The sequence below is a fragment of the Pelodiscus sinensis genome, chromosome 26 (genome assembly GCF_049634645.1).
Source record: "Pelodiscus sinensis isolate JC-2024 chromosome 26, ASM4963464v1, whole genome shotgun sequence".
Lineage (NCBI taxonomy): Eukaryota > Metazoa > Chordata > Testudines > Trionychidae > Pelodiscus > Pelodiscus sinensis.
Genome location: NC_134736.1, coordinates 17,441,657 through 17,460,879, shown reverse-complemented (window position 1 = coordinate 17,460,879; position 19,223 = coordinate 17,441,657). Strand labels below are relative to the sequence as shown.

The 19,223-nt window shown below is 48.8% G+C and overlaps 1 protein-coding gene across 7 annotated transcripts in view; it reads left to right on the top strand.

Moving 5' to 3' along the window:
• LOC102453385 (protein Aster-B) overlaps positions 1-19,223 on the top strand; it is a 337,552-nt gene that overhangs the window by 248,423 nt on the left and 69,906 nt on the right. The window contains exon 1 of one of the 7 annotated variants that reach the window (XM_006116623.4): positions 12,851-13,020. The exons of the other annotated variants lie outside the window; for them this stretch is intronic. Coding sequence (XP_006116685.1) covers positions 13,010-13,020 — 11 coding nt within the window. The 5' untranslated portion in view covers positions 12,851-13,009. Of the gene's footprint in view, positions 1-12,850; positions 13,021-19,223 lie in introns of those variants that run through there. 7 annotated transcript variants of the gene reach the window in all.

Here is a 19,223-nt window from a genome sequence, read left to right as displayed (position 1 = left end):
TCTGCCCCCGGCTTTTCTTAGTGTGGTCCTAGCCTTCCTAATCTGGGAAGGGGGTCTGCGCATGTAAGTTCCCAGGGTGTCACGTTGGGGACCATGGTGGAGCTCTGTGATACTTTGCTGAGGTATAGGATATGCTGCCCTGAGTACCTTCAGCTCCATTAAGGAGGGATAATTAGTCCCTTTCGTGCAGTCTGCATGCGGAGGTAGCTGACCTCTTGTTAATCCTGGATTAAGTTCTTACTGAGAACTGGCTCTTTGTGTGTCCCAGTTAAGATGGTGACTCTCTCTCTTTCCCCTTCTCCACCCAGCGTCTTTGAGCAAAGGATGGTCTGTCCCTCCTTCCCCGACGACTGTGAGAATCCACAGGCATTTGGCAGCTGCAGTGTCTCATACCATGAAAAATGCCAGTGTCTGTTCCAAGTGCCCGGCCGGGGGTGGTTCGTCTGGCACCTGTCTGAGAGCCTGCTCTGCCGTGGTGGCAAAGCCCCTCTTTGCCCACAAGTTGTTGAGAGCCTGCCCTCTGCCCCAGAGCGGGAGCAGAGTCTCCGTTAAGCTGGCTCTAAGCACAAGGGCCTCCACGGGTCAGATCCGGCCCACGGAGGCCCTGCTGCTCCCCTGCCCCCAGGCCGGGCGGACCTGGGGCGGAGAGGAGCGCACAAAGGCTCTCCCGTCCTGCTAGGAGTGTGCGGCACACTCTCCTTGCAGGACTGTGTGTGCTGTCCCTGACCCCAAGCCCTGATTGACCTGGCTCAAGCAGGGGGAGCATGTGAAGTCTCCTCCCACCACCAGAGGTGCTGGCGCCCAGAAGGAACAGTTGGCGGAACAGCTGTTCAGAATAACTGGCAGTTCTCCCGGGGCGAGGCAAAGACTTCACGGGCTTCCCCCAGACCAATCAGAGTCTGTGGGTAGGGAAGCATGGAAGTGTCCTGGCCCCACCTTCCCTGGCACCTTCCAAAATTTCTGAAGTGGCCCCATGGCAATGATTTTTGACCACCCCGACTTGCACCCCCGTATCTCTGTGCGAGAGGGGTCAGAGGGCGTTCCATGCCCTGGTGAGAGGGTGGACCTTGTACAGCGTTCTGTGTCACGGCGGGAAAAGAATCTATGTCCTGCTGGGCAGATGGATTTCCACATGCGCTAGGAAAGGAGCAGAATCTGCACCTGGGCAGTGGGCAATACTGTGAGCTAGGGAGAAAGCTAAGCCTGCTCTGTGCCCTGGGCCTAAGGGACATGGAAGAAGGCCGGGCCCATTCCACACATTTGCTCTGGAACAGACCATTTCAGATGCCCAGTGGGGAACGAGAGCCTGTACTCCGCTCCGCATAATGCAAAGCCTTCCCTGGCCGTTAGAGAGAATGCCGAGTCTGTTCCACTGATTGGGAAAAGGCTTGAACCTGTGTAATATTCTGAGTTAGGGTGGAGACATTTTTATGTGCTGGGGAATGGAACAGAATCCTCCCAGACTCTCTTAACTCCTCTGGTTTTAAATTTGTTTCCTGGATTGGGGGACAGGCTGATCCAGTTCTGTACACCCACTAGCAGGCAGTCATCCCTGAATAGCAGGACTTATGCATGTGAGAGGTATGGGTCAGCTACTTTGGGGGTTCTCTCTCTTAAAGGCATACTTGCTGGGGTTTCCCCGCACACTCGAGTGGTGTCTGGCACAAAGACACCTTGGATTCTTCCTTCTATATGCCACAAAGGCGTCATTTGACAGCTTGCTTTGAATTCTCTTTTCTTTTCCCACACCACATTCACAAGCTGTTACTAAATGTGCTGCGAATGCCTGAGAGTTTACTTCTGCATATTGTAGCTGGAGGCAGATAGTGTGGGTGTATCTGGAGACAAGGGTACTTTATAGAGACTAGTAAAAGTTGAACCTCCCAGGGCTGAGAATTTAGATTTAACAGCAGGCTCTAGAGTAGGGATGCTGGATTCTCCTCCAGCCTCTGCGATGATGTGTGATTTGGTCCAGACCATTTCTCCATCCATGTCTCAAGTTTCCCATTTGTGAAATGGGAATTATGATACCTACCTATTGTAAAGCTATTTTGACATCCACATGTGAAAATGCTACCCATGTGCGAAGTGTTAATTACTGTGCACATTATCTGCAACCCTTGAGATTGCAAAGCTGGTCTACAAATCTCTTGAAGATAGGCCTTCTCATGAGATTTCTGACATGTCTCCTTTGGGTGAAGGCCAGAAATACCATGAGAACAATCTCCTGTTATTTTAGCTCTGATCTCAGCTGGGAAATAGAAGTGGGAGGGGGCGGGGGTGTATCTAAGATTATCCAAGATTTTAGACATTTAAAATAGGTCCTGTCAGAAATTTGGCAAAGGGACAGAGGTCAAAAGGAGGGTTTTTCTTTGTTTCCATGGAGATCTTATAGGCAAACTTTTTAAAGGCCAATGTCCATTTTTATGCTTGCAATATGCCCTGTGCAAAGAGGATAGAAGTGTTCCTGTTAAATAGAAAGTTTGTTTTCAGCACAGTAATATCTTTATAGACACAAATGCACTGTTACTGCACTGCCTCCCACATATCCTTCGTCAGTCTCAGACTTTAATTACCTGGACAGGTGCGTCATTTCCCATCACCCGAGATGTGCAATATTAATGAGTAAGCTTGTGTTACACCTGGGTCTGAGACAGCAGAACAGAAGCCAGCCCCAGCAACCTGAATGGCTGAATTCAGCAGACAACAGAGGTACAGCTCTTGCCACCAGGACAGCACTAAACAGCTTGCCATAGAAGTTTCCACGCTGGTTAAAACATCCTCAAAGCTGGTCCACATAACCTGAGTATCCCGCTACGTAGGTTTTTCTTCTTTCCAAATGATTCATTTATTATGTGGTTCTGTCACTTCCCCAATTAGCACTAGGGCTTGGTAACACTTTGTAGTGTGTTTAACCTCAACATTCAAGATCCTTCCCCTATGGGCTTAAATATCTAGTGCTACCTGTTAGTTCTCCGCCCTGAACCCTAACTCTTGTCCTACAACCCGCACCGTAACACTAATCAGCTGATGTTATTTGGTTACTATGAACTCCATGACAAAAGGCTTGGGTTTGTGCTATAACCTATGTCGTAATTCTTTTCCAAAACCTTGCGTCCTGTAGGTTGCATTGTGGCCATCACCTCAGACACTGTCTGTGAGTCTTGCTAAACACTAAACTTGGCCCAGCATCTCTACCCTAGCCCTAACTTTAGGACTTACATTATTAAATTCTTAAGTGGCACACTAAATAGAATCCTAAATCGAACTAATTTTGTCCTTGTTAACGGTGGGTATGACTTTATTCAAAAATGTGTATGGGGGTTCAGGGGCGGCCCGTCCATATAGGTGAACTAGGCGGTCGCCTGGGGCACCAAGTTAAATGGGGTGCCAAATGGTGGCACAATCTCATTGAGGGGTTTGGAGGTGGGGGTGCCAATTGCATGGTTCACCTAGAGCACCAGTTGCTGGCAGCTAGTCTAGGGCTGCCCCTAGGATTTAATTTCAACCCTCCAAACTCAAAACTGTTTGGAGCCTGAGTTTTGCTTGGGTCCATTAGAGAGCTGAAATCCTCCCCACACCCCAACATTTTGGGCTTTTCAGAGCCAAGGCTAGGATTTGGGCCTGCCTTCAGTTGTTATTCTTTGACTTCAAGTGCTGCATGTTGGACCTTCTAGTGATGAAGTCTTGAGCCTCAGAAAGGCGCAAGGTTCCTAAGGGTGAGTCTACACTGCAGGGCTTAACTCGAAATAAGCTACACAAATTGAGCTATGTCAATTGCGTATCTTATTTCAGAATAGCTTAATTTGAAATAGGGAGCGTCTACCCAGCATTTATTTCGAAATAGAGCACTATTCCTCTGACTTCCCTTACTGCTTGTACAATGAGGGTTACAGGAGTTCAAATAAGAAGTCCTCCAGCTTGACAGGTATTTTGATACTATTTCAAAATAATTGCTTGCTGTGGAGACGTGGACGAAGTTATTTTGGAATAGTGTTGCAGTGTAGACATACCCTAACTGAGGAAGGATTGATCATTGAGGGTGGATGTTTCCGGGATCATAAAATGCAGGGGTAGGCACAAGCCAAGTGAGATAAAATAAGAATTCCCCCGCTGATATTTTTAGGTCGCAAAACGTTCTCCTGGTCCCCACTATTGCTTTTCATTGTGTCCAGTCCTCTGCACTTCCTAGTTCCAGACTAGTACTACCAAAATACCATGAGGCGTGCTGTCTTCACAATATTGCTAACTTGAATGGTAGCAACAAGAAACAAATGTAATGAGAGGAGCTTGTTCTTGTGAGAGCTCTAGCCAGATTTTTTAGGTCTGATATGGGTTGAGAAAGCATCTGAAATTCTGGATTCTTAGATCTGTCGAATATTTTGATCTTTACATATCACTGGTAATAAGTCTGAACTGAATGACTTTTTTTGTTTAAAATTGCTTTTTATGTTCATAATCCGTATCTGGGGATGAAAATATAAGTGTCCAATTTTGTTAGACCATAAGTGGTTTGGAGAAGTAGCTGAACTTTTATCTGAACCTTGAAAGATTTGTCATTTACCCATCACAATTTGGGTCATAACTCTCCCTATACTGTATATTAGTCTACACAGAATTATATTAATGGCAGTTAAGATTGCATCAGGATGCACACACATCCTTGAAAGTTAAAAGGAGAGTCTTAGGTACTGCTTGCTGTCTTCACGCTGCATAGAGTGTCCTGGATAATACATTCCAAAAGACGTTCACTTCGTCTCCAGTACACATTAGAAGACAATATGTACCTTGATTTTATCTAACTCAACTCTTTCATGAAAAGCCTTGATGGTGACCTTACACTCTGCTATAAGCAGATTGCCTCATTTAATGATCACATAGTCCATTGGCTGGGAAAGTAATTCTGTGCAATAGACTAAGGCCATCATGAAAGGTTTTCATGATGAGTCCTGATTGGGCCGGAGGAGGGAGGTACCTGAATGAGGGGCTTTTATGGCCCTAACGGACCATGGCCCTGACAGGCCAGCAGTGAATAAGTGAGCAGATTGGCTAGTGTGTGTCCTAGTCATTTTTCCAAAGCCATAGCAAATCATGCTTCTAAATCAGTGGTTTTCAACCTGTGGTTCATGAACCCTTGGGGATCCGCAAACTATGTCTAAGAGTTTCAAAGATGTCTGCACCTCCATTCAAAATTTTTGAGGGTCCACAAATGAAAAAAGTTTAAAAATTATTGCTCTAAATGTAAAAGTCCAGAGTTCATTTCACTGTGGCTGACTCACGGAAGGGCATTTGCATATATCATTTAGCCATGGAGGGCAGGGGAAGACAAAAACACACACTCCTGTCAGCAGGAAAACTCATCCCCAGTGTCAGGGGTTTGTAGACATTCAAATCTCCAAATGTGTCTGCTGGGGTGGACTCCAAGATTTCTGACTCTAACTTCATTAACCTCTGTGAGCAATCTAAATGACCAGGCTTATTAGCTCAAATGTAAGCGCAGACTCCTTAAACCAAATCGATGGTCTAGCCTCTAAAGGAGGGGTCTGTGTGTGCAGAAATAAAACTCACTTTGTTAGGGGGATTGCAAATGCATCTTTGTCGGTCCTCTAGAATCCTAGTAAGCAATCTGAAACGCTGCATCCCTCTAAGCCCTCTGTTATTGTGTAGACGTAACTGCTCTGCTACCTTGTGTCATCTGTAATGTGTCAAGATACTTTATGTAGATTTTCAGTCATAGTCACTTTAAAAACCTTAATTATTCATATACATTTGTTGCAACTTTTAACACACATTCTTTCCAACTATGCATGCCAATGAGTCACATGCGTTTCATTTCACATCTCAGATTGCTCCACTGTGTTTTCAGAAGGGGTCAGACAAAGCATTGGACAACCAAAAAAAATGTTGGTCATGGAATGTTTTTTTTAAATAGTTAAGAACATAAGAACAGCCATATTGGGTCAGGCCAATGGTCCATCCAGCCCAGTGTCCTGTCTGCCGACAGTGGCCAATGCCAGATGCCCAGAGGGAGGGAACACAACAGGGAATCCTCAAGTGGTCCCTCCATTGTCACTCACCTCCAGAGAAACAGAGGCCAGAGACACCATTCCTACCCACCCTGCCTAATAGCCATTGATGGACCTAACCTCCATGAATCTATCTAGCTCCCTTTTGAACCCTGTTAAAGTCCTAGCCTTCACCACATCTTTTGGCAAGGAGTTCCACAGGTTGACTGTGCGCTGAGTGAAGAAAAACTTCCTTTTCTTTGTTTTAAACCTGTTGCCTATTAATTTCATTCGGTGACCCCTAGTTCTTATATTGTAAGTCAATAACTTTTCCTTATTCCCTTTTTCCACACCAGTCATGATTTTATAGATCTCTATCATAGTCTCCTCTTTTCAAAGTTGTAACTAAAGTTCTTGGCTACGTCTACACTGGCCCCTTTTTCGAAAGGAGCATGCTAATTTTCAACTTCAGAATAGGGAAATCCTGCGGGGGATAATTAAATATCCCCCGCGGGATTTAAATTAAGATGTCTGCCGCGTTTTTTCCGGCTTGAGGAAAAGCCGGAAAAAAGCATCTAGACTGGCCCGATGCTCCGGAATAAAGCCCTATTTCGGAGGATCTCTTATTCCTACTTCGAAGGTTTATTTTGAAGGGGAGAAGATGCTGTGTCCTGTTCATCACCCTATCTCTAAGGATGCTCTAGAAAATTCAAGCAGTTGCTAAACTACTATAAGCATTTGAAATTTAACCCTCTAACTCCAATCAGATTTTATAGAACATTTACACACCTTCAAAATGAAAACCTATTTAGTGTTGTTTTTATTGTGAAGGTGCCCAAGAGCTACCATCAGGAATCCCATTGGGGTTTTTATTATTGATTTATACAGTTGCCAAAAGTGTGCCAGGCACTTCACAGAAGGAAAAAAAAAAAGCATGGTAAAGTACATTAAAGTCTTAAGGCTCTGATGCTGCATTGCATTATGCGTGTGTTAGGAATTAAGAATATTAACAGTTAGCCAGTAAACATTAGTCTTACTGGTTAGCCCATCCTAACCATTAACCCGCAGGCCCAGCCAGCTGGCCGGAACAACCTCCGCCCTGGGCTGTAGTCCCAGCCTCCTCCCTTTAATCTGATAACTGATTAAGCGATATCATCATAATGGCTTGACTGGTTAACTTGTAAGATGACTGTACATCCCTAGCCTGCGTGGAGTCCCCTTGGTTTAAATGGGGCTCCATGTTGGTGCAGGTCAGCCTGTGCACAAAGGATTGCAAGACTGAGGCCCAGAATCTCATTGTGCAGGTGGATCCTTAGGCTTTCACCTTGTCCCATGAACAAAGAGGAAAGTAAGCCAGTGCAGCACACTGGTAAGAGACGGACCAGCTGACGGTGGGGCTCTGGATGCTGTCAGCACCCTGGGTGGCGCAGCCACAGTGCACCTAGGCGCCCATCCTAGTGCTTGGGGTGCCAGCCAGCCCTGGTAATCTGGCATCCGGGCAGTGCAATGGTTACGCTCTCCACCCTGAGCTCTCCACACGCACCCCTCAACTCCCTACGCTGAGCCTTCTCCACCTCAACCCCCTGCCTGGCTCCTGCACCACTCCACAGCCCCAACCCCTGCCCTGAGTCCGCCACATCCCCCTGCTGTGAGCTCCCCTATATTCACCCCCCAATCCCGTCCCCTGAGTTCCCCGCATTCCATCCCACACTTAGATTTCTTATAGACATTGTCCTATTGCAACCCATCCCAGCCCTCTGCCCTGACCCCTCCCAGGGGGGGTTGTAATATGACAGCATGAGGCTCTCCATTTCCGTTTTTGTCTTAATGGAAATTTCTAGCCCTCTTGGTTGCATGGAAAAGCTTCAACACGCGATCTGGGTGCACCCTGAAGTTCAAATTCCAGAAGGCAAATAAAAAGAACCTCCAGTTTCTTGGGGCTTTTATATATACATTTTCTGGTTTTTAAGCTAGTCTCATGATTTTTGGATTCATGGGGTTTGCGGTACTACAAACAATAGGTAAGGTAAGATATAATTCACAAGATAGATCACAGCAATAACGTAGCAAAGCTATTCAGTTTGTGTGTGTGTGTGTGTGTGTGTGTGTGTGTGTGTGTGTGTGTACACACACACACACACATGGACAAGACTCACTTGGAGGCAAAGATTATGGCTACTTTTCTGTTCAGGAAAGTGCTTCACATATTGAAGATCCTACTGACAACAAAGCAATAGTATGTATTGTTAATGTACAATGCTTAACAATAAATCAGTGAGGGTATGTCTACACTAGAAAGTTAGTTCGAACTAACGGACGTTAGTTCGAACTAACTTTCCTATGCGCTACACTAGCGCTCCGCTAGTTCGAATTTGAATCGAACTAGCGGAGCGCTTAGTTCGAACTAGGTAAACCTCATTTTACGAGGACTAACGCCTAGTTCGAACTAGCTAGTTCGAACTAAGGGCTGTGTAGCCCTTTAGTTCGAACTAGTGGGAGGCTAGCCCTCCCCAGGTTTCCCTGGTGGCCACTCTGGCCAACACCAGGGAAACTCTATGCCCCCCTCCCGGCCCCGGACCCCTTAAAGGGGCATGGGCTGGCTACGGTGCCCGTGCCAGGTGCAAGCCTGCCAGCACCCAGCTAGCAGACCCTGCACCTGGCACGGCACAGAGCCACCCACCCGATGCCCCCCAGCCCACCCCCTCTTGCCGGGACCAGGCTGGCGGCTCCCGGGAGCTTGCCCTGGACCGCAAGAGGCGGGCACCTTCCTGGGCTAGTGCGGACATCGTGGACCTTGTCCACGATCTCCGCACTAGGCACAGGAAAGTGGCCGTCTAGGGCAGGAGAGCTGCCAGCCTGGCCACCCAGGACCAGGTGTGCATGAAAATCAAGGGGGTCCACTGAGACCCCCGACCCTGAGCCCTGAGCTTACAATGGCCGTCCTGGGTCAGACCAAAGGTCCATCTAGCCCAATAGCCTGTCTGCCCACAGCGGCCAACCCTAGGGACCCTGGAGGGGATGGACCGAAGACAATGACCAAGCCATTTGTCTCGTGCCATCCCTCTCCAGCCTTCCACAAACTTTGGGCAGGGACACCACTCCTACCCTCTGGCTAATAGGACTCCATGGACCCAACGTCCATGACTTGATCTCACTTCCCTTTAAACTCTGTTCTAGTTCTAGCCTTCACAGCCTCCTGCAGCAAGGAGTTCCACAGGTTAACTATTTGCTTTGTCAAGAACAACTTTCTCTTACTAGTTTCAAGCCTGCTACCCATTCCTTTCCTTTGGTGTCCTCTAGTCCTTCTTTATGGGAACTCATGAAGAACTTTTCTGAATGCACCCTCTCCACCCAACCCCTGTTTTTACAGACCTCTATCCTGTCCCCCCTCCGTCTCCTCTTTTCTAAGCTGAACAGTCCCAGTCTCTGTAGCCTCTCTTCATCTGGGACCTGTTCCCAACCCCTGATCATGTTAGTTGCCCTCCCCTCTCCCAGCCTTTCTCTTCCCCTCTCCCACCTCCTTTTCCCAGTCTCCCCCAGTTTTTTTCAATAAAGACAGAGTCAATGTTGGAAGAAACGTTATCTTTATTTTGTACATCAAGAAGAAGGGGGGCTAGGGAAGGGCAAGTGGAAGGAGGTGAGGGAGGAATGGGGTACGAGCCCCCGATGGGGAGGACTGGGCTGGCTCTGCGGGCTTCTGGGGGTGGAAGCTCTCCTGCAGCCCCCCAATTACTCCCTCTCCCCAGATGGCAGCCTGCGGCAAGTGCAGCCGGGCTGATGGCCGAGTGGTGTGATGTGCCCAGTGTGGGCACTCAGGGCACTCCAAGCCAGAACTTCTTTGCAAGCGGGGCACCCCTTAGAACTGTGTGTCCGGGGTGGGGGTCGGGACCCTTTAAGCGCAGCCCTCGGCTAGCCTGAGACAGTATCTCCATGCTCTAAGTCCTCCTTTTATGCCCTGCCGGCACTGCTTCCGGCCATCCTTAAGCCCTGTTCAGAGTCCACTCAATGTGGACTTACTAGTTCGAACTAGCAAAACGCTAGTTCGAACTAGTTTTTAGTTCTAGATGCGTTAGTTCGAACTAGCTTAGTTCGAATTAACTAATTCGAACTAAGTTAGTTCGAACTAGCGCTGTAGTGTAGACGTACCCAGAGGGACAATTTAGGCTAATTAGTGGACCTTGTGAGGGGCCCTCCTTCATCTCAGTGGGCTGCAAGATTGTCATAACCAAGATGGCCTCCTGGGACAGGGTAGTTTTGCACTCGTGGTACCTAGATGTGTGTTGCGAGGGGCTGGGGGTGCTGACTGAACTGTAGCAGCCCTTTGGCTGCAGAGGGAGTGCACGGCTCTCCCAAGGAATGTTGTGTGCAGTGAGAAAGCAACTCACTTCACATGCTCTTGTGCCCTTGCTTTGCATGTCACTTTAGTAAAACTGGGGGGGGGGGGGGTAACTGTGTGGACAGAAACCAGCAGAATCTTGTAACCTTGTGCAAGGGCAACAGGAAACAAAATGTCTCGTGGGCCACACATAGAACCCCAGTGGGCTGCATGTGGCCTGTGGGGTGCACGTTGCCCACCACTGCAATAATCAAAAAATAATTGAAAAGGCAGAGAGAGAACACTCAATTGCCTGTTTATTCCTGTGATGGGCCTCATGGCTTGTCTGCAGTGATTTGCAATGCAGGAAAAGTTGTCTTGGGATTACTGTTCCTGAATAATTTTGGTGTGGAATCCCTTATTCTAGAATGAGTTCCTTTTTGCTGACTTGGCTAAATCCAGTTTGGAAGTGAACTAAAGTTAGTAAAAGGTGCACTTTCTGGGGACACAGACTGTCCACAGCTGCAGTTATTTTGAAATAGCTATTCTGCTTTAAATTTGCATGCTACCGTACTCTGGGAGAACTTTCATGTGTAGACAAGCCTCTCACAATAGTGTTCGGAACCATGACTTGGGCTTTTGAGCATAAAAAAATGTCCTGCGGGACAACAGAATGACATCATCATTAGGGACCTTAAGTATCGGTTAATTAACTAACTGAGTAGTTGATGGAATTTCCATCAACTGCTCGATTAGTCAATAAGGGGGGAGGGAGCGTGCTCCTGCTGGGGCTCTGCATTTTAAGTGTAGTAAGAGTCCACTTACTACACTTAACCCCATTGCAGCTCTGCACTTTAACTCCCCGGGGTGGCGCAATCCGGGACGGAATAGTCCCTGCTCGCATCACCCTCAGGACTGCTGCAGCTCTGCCTCCCCTGCACCGTGGGAGCTTTTAAGCTGGCTCCTCCAAGCACTGGCTCCTGCTTCTCTGGTACAGAGACAGCTGTGGAGGGAGCAACTAGTTGAGTAGCTACTTGACTACCCGATAAGCCTAAGGCTGAGGCGTGCGGGCGGCCATAGTGCTGCATGCCTGAATTCATGAACACCGCCCTCAACGTGACCGTGGTGGTCACCAACACGTGCGGCTCGCTGGCCGAGGAGTACTGCATGCAGACCGGGATGACCAAGTGTGGCCATGGAGAGGGAGGTTTTTGAGCGTGGCAAGCAGTGGGCACATCCCCCTAGTAATAATAAGTAAATGAGATTTTTTTTAAAGCATAGAATAAGTATATGGACGCTCCATGTATAATGGAAATGTTTGCTTAACGCTCAAAGTAGACAGTGCCGCTCATCTGCATTTTCAAGTTAATTTTCCCTACAGCATTTGTAGCCCAGACATTGGTAGTCTGTGGGGTAGCCCAGTCCTGCCAGATGCTGAGCACTTTTCCTGGGTTTGAGCATCTTCCACACCCCGTGATTTAGGCTAGGGATGAGGCTGCTTAGCACATTGTGGGGTCAGGATCTTTCTGCCTTGGAAAGTGAAAGGTGTAAATAACTATAAACAAAAGGGAAACAGACCCACCCCATGTCATGATGGAAAGTGGGTGAAAGGCAACAAAAGGAAGCAAAGAGCCGGTTAGAAGTAGAGACGCAATCATACGGGTATGAGCTAAGATGTGAGTTTACGCTGCTGTAGTTATACAGGCATAGCTCCTTTCGTGGCCACTCTTACAGGATTTGTCTACACAGGAGTTATTTCAGATTAAGGTTGGAAGTGATTTGTAACCCTAATACCCATTGTGGTTAATTTCTCTGTGTAGATAAGCCCTTGTATAAGGGAGCCTTATTAAAGCTAATTTATGTTGTTCTGACAGGGAGGGGGGGTGTGATTAAGAAATAAACTGAAAAAATCCTCCCAGTTTTGGGGCTGGAGGATAGAGGTAGAACTGTTTAACTATACCGATATCATAGCGAGGAATCCAAGCCCTAGGTGGTGAAAAACTCCTGTTAGTGTTAATAGTCGGAAGCAGGGGTGGTGAGAATCAGTAGATATTAGAATGTATCCAGCTATGTGAGTGTCCTTGTATTGGACCAACTCGTGCGGGTGAAAGAGCCCAGCTCCCCGAGAGTAGATTTAGTGTGGGCGTGCACACGGGATTTTTCCTCGGGCGGTCTCCCTGCAGCTCCCCCTGGGCACCCGGTGAGGTCGAGGGGAGCCTTGGCTAGGAGCTGAGCCCTGGCAGCGCCCCACGCCGGGCAGACGTGAATAATGGAGGAGGCTGGCTGCACCAAAGGGGTTGCATTATGTAAAGCGACCAGCCGCCAGGCAGCAGGCTGCGTGCGTGTGTGTGGATGTGAGCGCGCGTGTGAGAGCGAGCGAGCAGCTGTGAGAGACCCTGCCAGGGAGCGAGGCAGCGCGCCCTCCACACACACAGCCCAACAATAGACAGACATCAAAGAACCCAAAAGCCCACAGCGCTGGAGGGGGGGGGGGAGGGGGCAGAGACGGAGCCATGGCAGGGACCCCAGAGCTCGGCAGGGCTCCAGACAGTGGGGGCTTGCTCAGCCACTGAGCCCCCCCATCTCCTTCGGTGGAGAAGGGCTGTGAGATGGTCCCGGCGCACCTCCCCCCACACCGCTGCATGAATGAATGAATTCCTAGCGGCTCTGTGCTGTGCTCCGGTCCCCGATGGCTACCAGGTTAGTGCTTCTCCTCTTCCTTCTGCGGATGCTTGCTCGTCTCTCTGCCCCTCCGGGTGCGGGGCGCGCTGGCTGCAGCGCGGCGGCCGGGGGGAGCCTTTCTGGGCGCTGCAGGCTTGCCCGGGATTGCTGGGGGGGAAGAACTCGCCTGCCTGAACATACGCTTCCCAGGCAGATTCAATCCGGAGTCCATGTTGGTTGCCGCTGCTCGTCTCTCTTCAGGGGGATTGCAAAGCAGGCAGCGTGACATCATGTTGCGGAGATGCCTCCTTTCTTTCCTCGTGGGGGGGTCGCTCGCCGCCCGCCGCCCGCAGTGGAATTGCTGAAGCAGTGATTTCAGTAGCCGAAAACGACACGAGCGGCCGGATCTCGCCCGTCTTCACAACCCTCCCTTCCTTTCGCCTCCTCCCTCCGTCCCCCTGCCCCAGCTCTCCGAAAGGAGGCGGCTGCTGCTGCTGCTTTCAACATCTGGGGGACGAGAGAGGTAGGAGACCCAAGGCAGATCTAGGGTTGAATTAGCAATGCGTCATGGAGCAGCTGCAGGGATATGTGTGTACCCATGTGCTCCCTGGCTGCCACACACACACTCTCTGTCTGTCTTCTCTTGGCATTCCATCCTCTCCTGCTTGCAGTGAGGGGGAAGGCTGGGTGTGTGCACTGTTACTTTACAGGCCAGGCTCCACACAGGTGACTCATCTGATGAGGGGCTGATGGAGAAGGAGACCTGATTGTCCTGTCCCTGTTTAGCAACAGTAGGACACTTATAAATCCCCTGCCGGAGAGAAATGATTTGCTTTTCCATAATCAGCGGATTGATAATATTGCTCAGAAATGATGCAAAAAATTGCTCTCTTCTTTATGAGAGACACAGATATTCTGCATACACATGGTGTGAGCCAAATGCATCCCTGGGGTAAGTCCCTTTAGCTGAGCGAGTGACACTGGAGTTGGTGTCTTTGGTCCAGGAATATGAAATTAAGCAAAAGAAAGTTGATGTTGAATTTTAGGAATAATTGTCTGTCAAGCAGTGGGTTGTTCTGACACAGGAAGCCCTCCTTCCTCCCCCAGCTTTCTGGCTCATTTAAAACTAAAACTGGGCAAAGCAAGAAAGAATATGGAGTATCGAGCAACCATGCACCCATTGTCTGGGAGGGGTAGGAGAGGGGGATTTTGCATAGCCTAATAGGTATTTTAATCTCTGTTCAATTTTGTGCATTTGCACTGCTGGCTTCTGACTCAGCCCCTGAACCAATCTTACTTATTTTTAATCTTTAGCATGAGAGAGAGAGAGAGAGAGAGAGAGAGTGAGTGAGTGTTAGGGGGAGGGGTGTGGTACTGCAATATTGATATTTCCAGGACAGTAAATTAGAGCAGCATCAGGTGACTAGCAGAGGAAATCAAGTTGATCCCATTTACCAGCTCTGAAGATCACAGCATCTTCCATTAGCCTGTGAAAGATGATCCATATGAGCAGCCGATACTGAGTGGGAGGAAGTCAGGCTTTTGCTTCATCTTCCTGTCCTGGGAAAGACAATCTCCCTGTCCACCCCCGCGTTGTCACTAGCATGATGGCGCACGAGGCTCCTCTAGACATTCATCTATGTTACCATCCCACCCCCCCACCAGAAGAACACAGCGTGCCCAGGGAGGCCCTGGCATTGCTAGGTTCAACCTCCCCCTCCCTCCGATTTTGTCCTTGTTGAGAGGTTGGGGGGAAGTAGGGGGAGGAGTGAGTCAGGGGATGGGAAGAAAGAGTACCTGGTTTTTCATCTTATGTAATCAAACTCTTACTGCTGTGAGGTGTACATATAGGTCCTTTTTCAAAGAACAGCATCATAGTTTAGCATTGAATTGGATTTTGTGGCAACTCGTCTCGTCCAAATATGTACCCACGAATATTGCTATAGAGGAAGTATCACTTGTCCCACGCGTTGAAAAATCAGGTTGTCTTCCTCCAGTCATGGGATTAAAAATAAATGTTGGATTTCTTTGTCTTTTCCTTCCTTTAGCACTCTGGTTGCATTTTGACATTTGTCTCCACAACCAGGAGAGCTAGAAATACTTTTTTCCCGTTGAATGAAAGCTACAATTCTCCTGTAAGCACAGGACTCCAGGTGTTGGGGCTTTCAGAAAAGCACCAAATATCCTGAGGCTTCAGATAAAGCCACAGGAGCTATTAGTGGAGAGTCAAGGTTTTGTCCAACTTCATCCCAGCTAGTTTGACTTCATCCTTACAAATTATAGGCATTGAGTTCAGTGCAACTGCAGAGCCACCTGTGTGTGGGCTCCGGTGGAAATCTTACAAACCAAACCTGTCTGCTGCAGATCCATGCTAAGCGCTTCTCTGAAGGAGTTTGTCCCTTAGACAAATTTCCATCCACTGTTTATGCATCACGTTGTGTGCTAGTGGGTGGTTTGCCTCTCTCTCCCACAGATATTTTAGTATTGGGGATGTCAAGGTGTGTAGATGAGTACACGATTAACTGATAAGCCTAGGCTTATTGGTTGATCCTATTGACTACTTGCATCCCCCCCCACACTTGAAGTTTCTGTCTCAGAAGTAGGGGGGAGGGAGGAGCCAGTGCCCATGGGGAACATCCTGTGGGATGTGGAGCAGCCTCTGTCTGCAGGGAGCTCGGATCCCTGTGGACAGAGGCTGCTCCGCAGCAGCCTCCCCTGTCCCCACTTTTAAGCCAACTCCTCCCAAGCACCAGATCTGCCTCCCCCTCCCCCCTTCTCCCAACTGCTCCGCTGAACACCTGCTCCCCCTTGCTGCCTCCTGCAGAGGCAACGGGGAGGGGGACAGGCAGGATCCGGTGCTTGGGAGGAGTTGACTTAAAAGTGGGGACAGGGGAGGCTGCTGCGGAGCAGCCTCTGTCCACAGGGATCCGAGCTCCCTGCAGACAGAGGCTGCTCCACATCCCACGGAGCAGCCTCTGTCTGTGGGGAGCTCGGATCCCCCATGGACAGGGGCTGCTGTCACCCCGACTGCTGCCTCTGTATCAGAAGCAGCAGCATGGGGCAACAGGCATCCAGCCTGTGCGGGGAGCTGGTTTTTAAACTGGCTCCCCTCGTGGACCGGCTCCTGCCTGCCACCCTGCGCTGCTGCCTCGGATACAGAGACAGCAGCACAGGGTGGCAGGGGCCTCCCGGGAGCGGACTCGCTGCTGGCCCTGCCCCGTGGGCTATCAAATAGTCGTTAAACCGCTAAGATTTGATGCAATTACATGACTATTCAGTGACATGCAATCTAACATCCCTAATGTTCAGTAAATAATTTATGATGTGCTCTGCGCTCCTTCACGGTGAGCAGAGCTTGATACAAATATGATTTTTTGTTCTATTACAGGGGGCCCCTGACATGCGACTGCCCCAATTCCGTCCGCCCCCCACTTACAACCATTTTGTAAGTGCGGAAGGGGCCGTAACCCCCCGACTTACGTCCTCAGCTCGCGTTTACAATGGCGCACGGCGCCTGCTATAAATGAAGGATCGAGTTATGATGCTCCCGGCTTGCGACGCCCCAGGAACGGATCGCGTCATAGGTCGGGGGCCTCCTGTATTGACAATACCATGTATGGAGGTTGGGGGTACAAGTCACCATCCTTTGGACCTCCCTAGTCCGGCACCTTCGGGACCTGACCGGTCCCCGAAGAGGGAGTTTGCCGTATCAGGGAAGGTCAGTTCTGGCTCTCTGTTGCCAGCCTCCAGGCCTTGGCTGCACTCCCAGCCAAGGAGTGCACGGTACCCAGCCACGCAGCCCGCCACACTCCTGGCCCGGGCTCGCTTTCCGGTTGCCAGCTTTGGTCCCAGCTCCTGCTCCCAGCCACACTCCCATTCCTGGCCCTGGCCCTGGCCACCGGCCCCAAATGTGCCCCCCGGTCTCTACTGCTGGTTTGGCTTTGCTCCTGGCTGCTGCCCACTCAGCCACCAGCCTGCCCTCACTCCCAGCCACTGGAGCTCTCTGGTTGGGGCCAGCAACCAGGCTGAGACATGGGCTGAGCTTGTTGCTGGGGCTGGAGGCTGGGAAGGGAGGATATTGGGAAGGGAGTTCATTAAACCACATGTGTTGCTGGACCAGCGAGTCCTGGACCAGAGAGGGCTTCCCTTCACCTTGCTATCACACTGCCGCTTTTGCTTTAAAAGCATCTCCCAGCTCTTCTCTGCAATTTCCACAAGTATTACTGGGGGCTGGGAAAGGAGCAAGTAATGTTTGTTTCAACCCTTTATCCACCAGGTCTGATGTTTTGTTTCTAGCAGTGACAAATATCAGAGGATTCGCAGGAAAGCAATGGCATTATTAAGGACACATTTGACCAATTATGCAATGCTGCTGTGTGGGTGGAGGGCAAATTCCTTCTTGACACCTGCAGTGATGTCTGAAGCTTGAAGATTTAATTAATCCTGTCTTGTGCCTATGGAAATATGTTGTAGAATTTTGCAGAGAATGAAAATCTTTCCAATGGAAATGTTAAACCAATGTCTAGAATTCTATGGCCAGTATATAATTCCCTGTTTAAGTTTATAGGCTTGTTTAAAAATTATTTGAAAAGGATCCCAAGATTTTAGAGGGATTGTGTAATTTCTGTGCAACTCAATTGGTTTCACCCTGTTAAATGTATCAGATTTTCCCCCAAAGGGTAGTCTTATTACACCAATATGTTGCTACTAGACAAAGGTGGCTGGGAAGCTCAGGGCTTAGGTTGAGGTTACATATAGAGATTTTCATTTAGGTTGCCACTCTGAAGCCAGTCCAGATTGGGAGTGACTAAAGGTTGCACCATCAGATGGTTGTGTGGTAGCCTGCATGAAATGAGTCAGTGAGTCTCCAACTTGTTTCCAGTGGACACAAGTACATGGCTCAGCAGAGCAACTTTCAGAGATGGTGCAGTATTGTTGTCCGTTCTATAGACAGAGCTGCTGAGGCACAGAGAGAAGACCAAGGGTGAGGCACAGAATCAGTGCCAGGGTTGAGAATGCAACTCAGGTTTCGTGACTCCCTGTCCAAGGCCCTTTCCATTGGCTCATGCTATCTCACATTTATATATTGTTGTGCACCAGATTCCTTGAACATATTGGCTGAGTCTTTTTCGCCAACCTCTAATCTCTGAGTAATAGCCTCAATTTCAGCTCTGCCAGGTGAATTCAACTCATATATGGTGGAGATTAGGGTTCGGGGAATCTTCTGCATAAAAAATGAGTACCTAAAAGGGTGTCATAAAGAAGAGGGATAAAATTATTTTCCTTAACAAGAAGCAATGGGCTTAAACTGCAGCAAGGGAGGTTTAGGTTGGACATTAAGAAAAACTTCCTGCCTGTCAGGGTGGTTAAACTGGAATAAATTGCCTAGGGAGGTTGTGGAATCTCCATCATTGAAGATATTTAAGAGCAGGTTAGACAGACTCCTGTCAGGGATGATCAAGATGGTGCTTGGTCCTGTCATGAGGGCAGCAGACTGGACTTGAAAAAGTTCAGTGGATTGGCAAAATACTCAGAAATTTGGTTTCATATCTGAATTTCCCAAACCACTTCGGTGTATAAAACTATGCAGGAAATCTTATGAGCAGAGTCTGTCTCAAGGGACCTCTGCTTCCTGTTGGGTCAGAAACCCTGACAGCAGCCTCACTCAGAAGAATCACAGAAGTGTATTTACACATGCACATGTTTCTCTTTGAGTCCCTACTTCAAACAAAACCCCAAAACGCAGAGAGAAATCCAATCAAGGTTGTGCTTAAAACTATGAAAGAACCTTGCCTGGTTTCCACCAGAGAGCATAAAACAGCCCTGGTTAGCTCAAAACAAGACCTCCAAACTCAGGTTTGCCACAAGATTAGGGAACTTTTGTCCCAACTATCCAGTGTTTTAGATTTGTAATAAAATCTGGGATGACACAGCCTTTTTAAGGGTTGAAAGTAATGTTTTGCACAGACTCCAATTTATATATACACACATGCACACGGATTATGTTCATGCACCATCTCCAAAACACTTTACACAGCACAAATCCAGTCAATTTGCACAGCATCCTTGTTAGGATGACCTCTCTTTCACAGTCAGAGATAATGAGAGAAATGGACTTCTCCATGGCTCTACACCAAGTCAGTGGTGGAGTGGAGACTTCCTCAGGCAAGCCTGGCTCCTGCTCTCATCACTTGGCCACTGGACAAGACTGACTATCCTCACGTGGAGAACTCAGCTGGAGT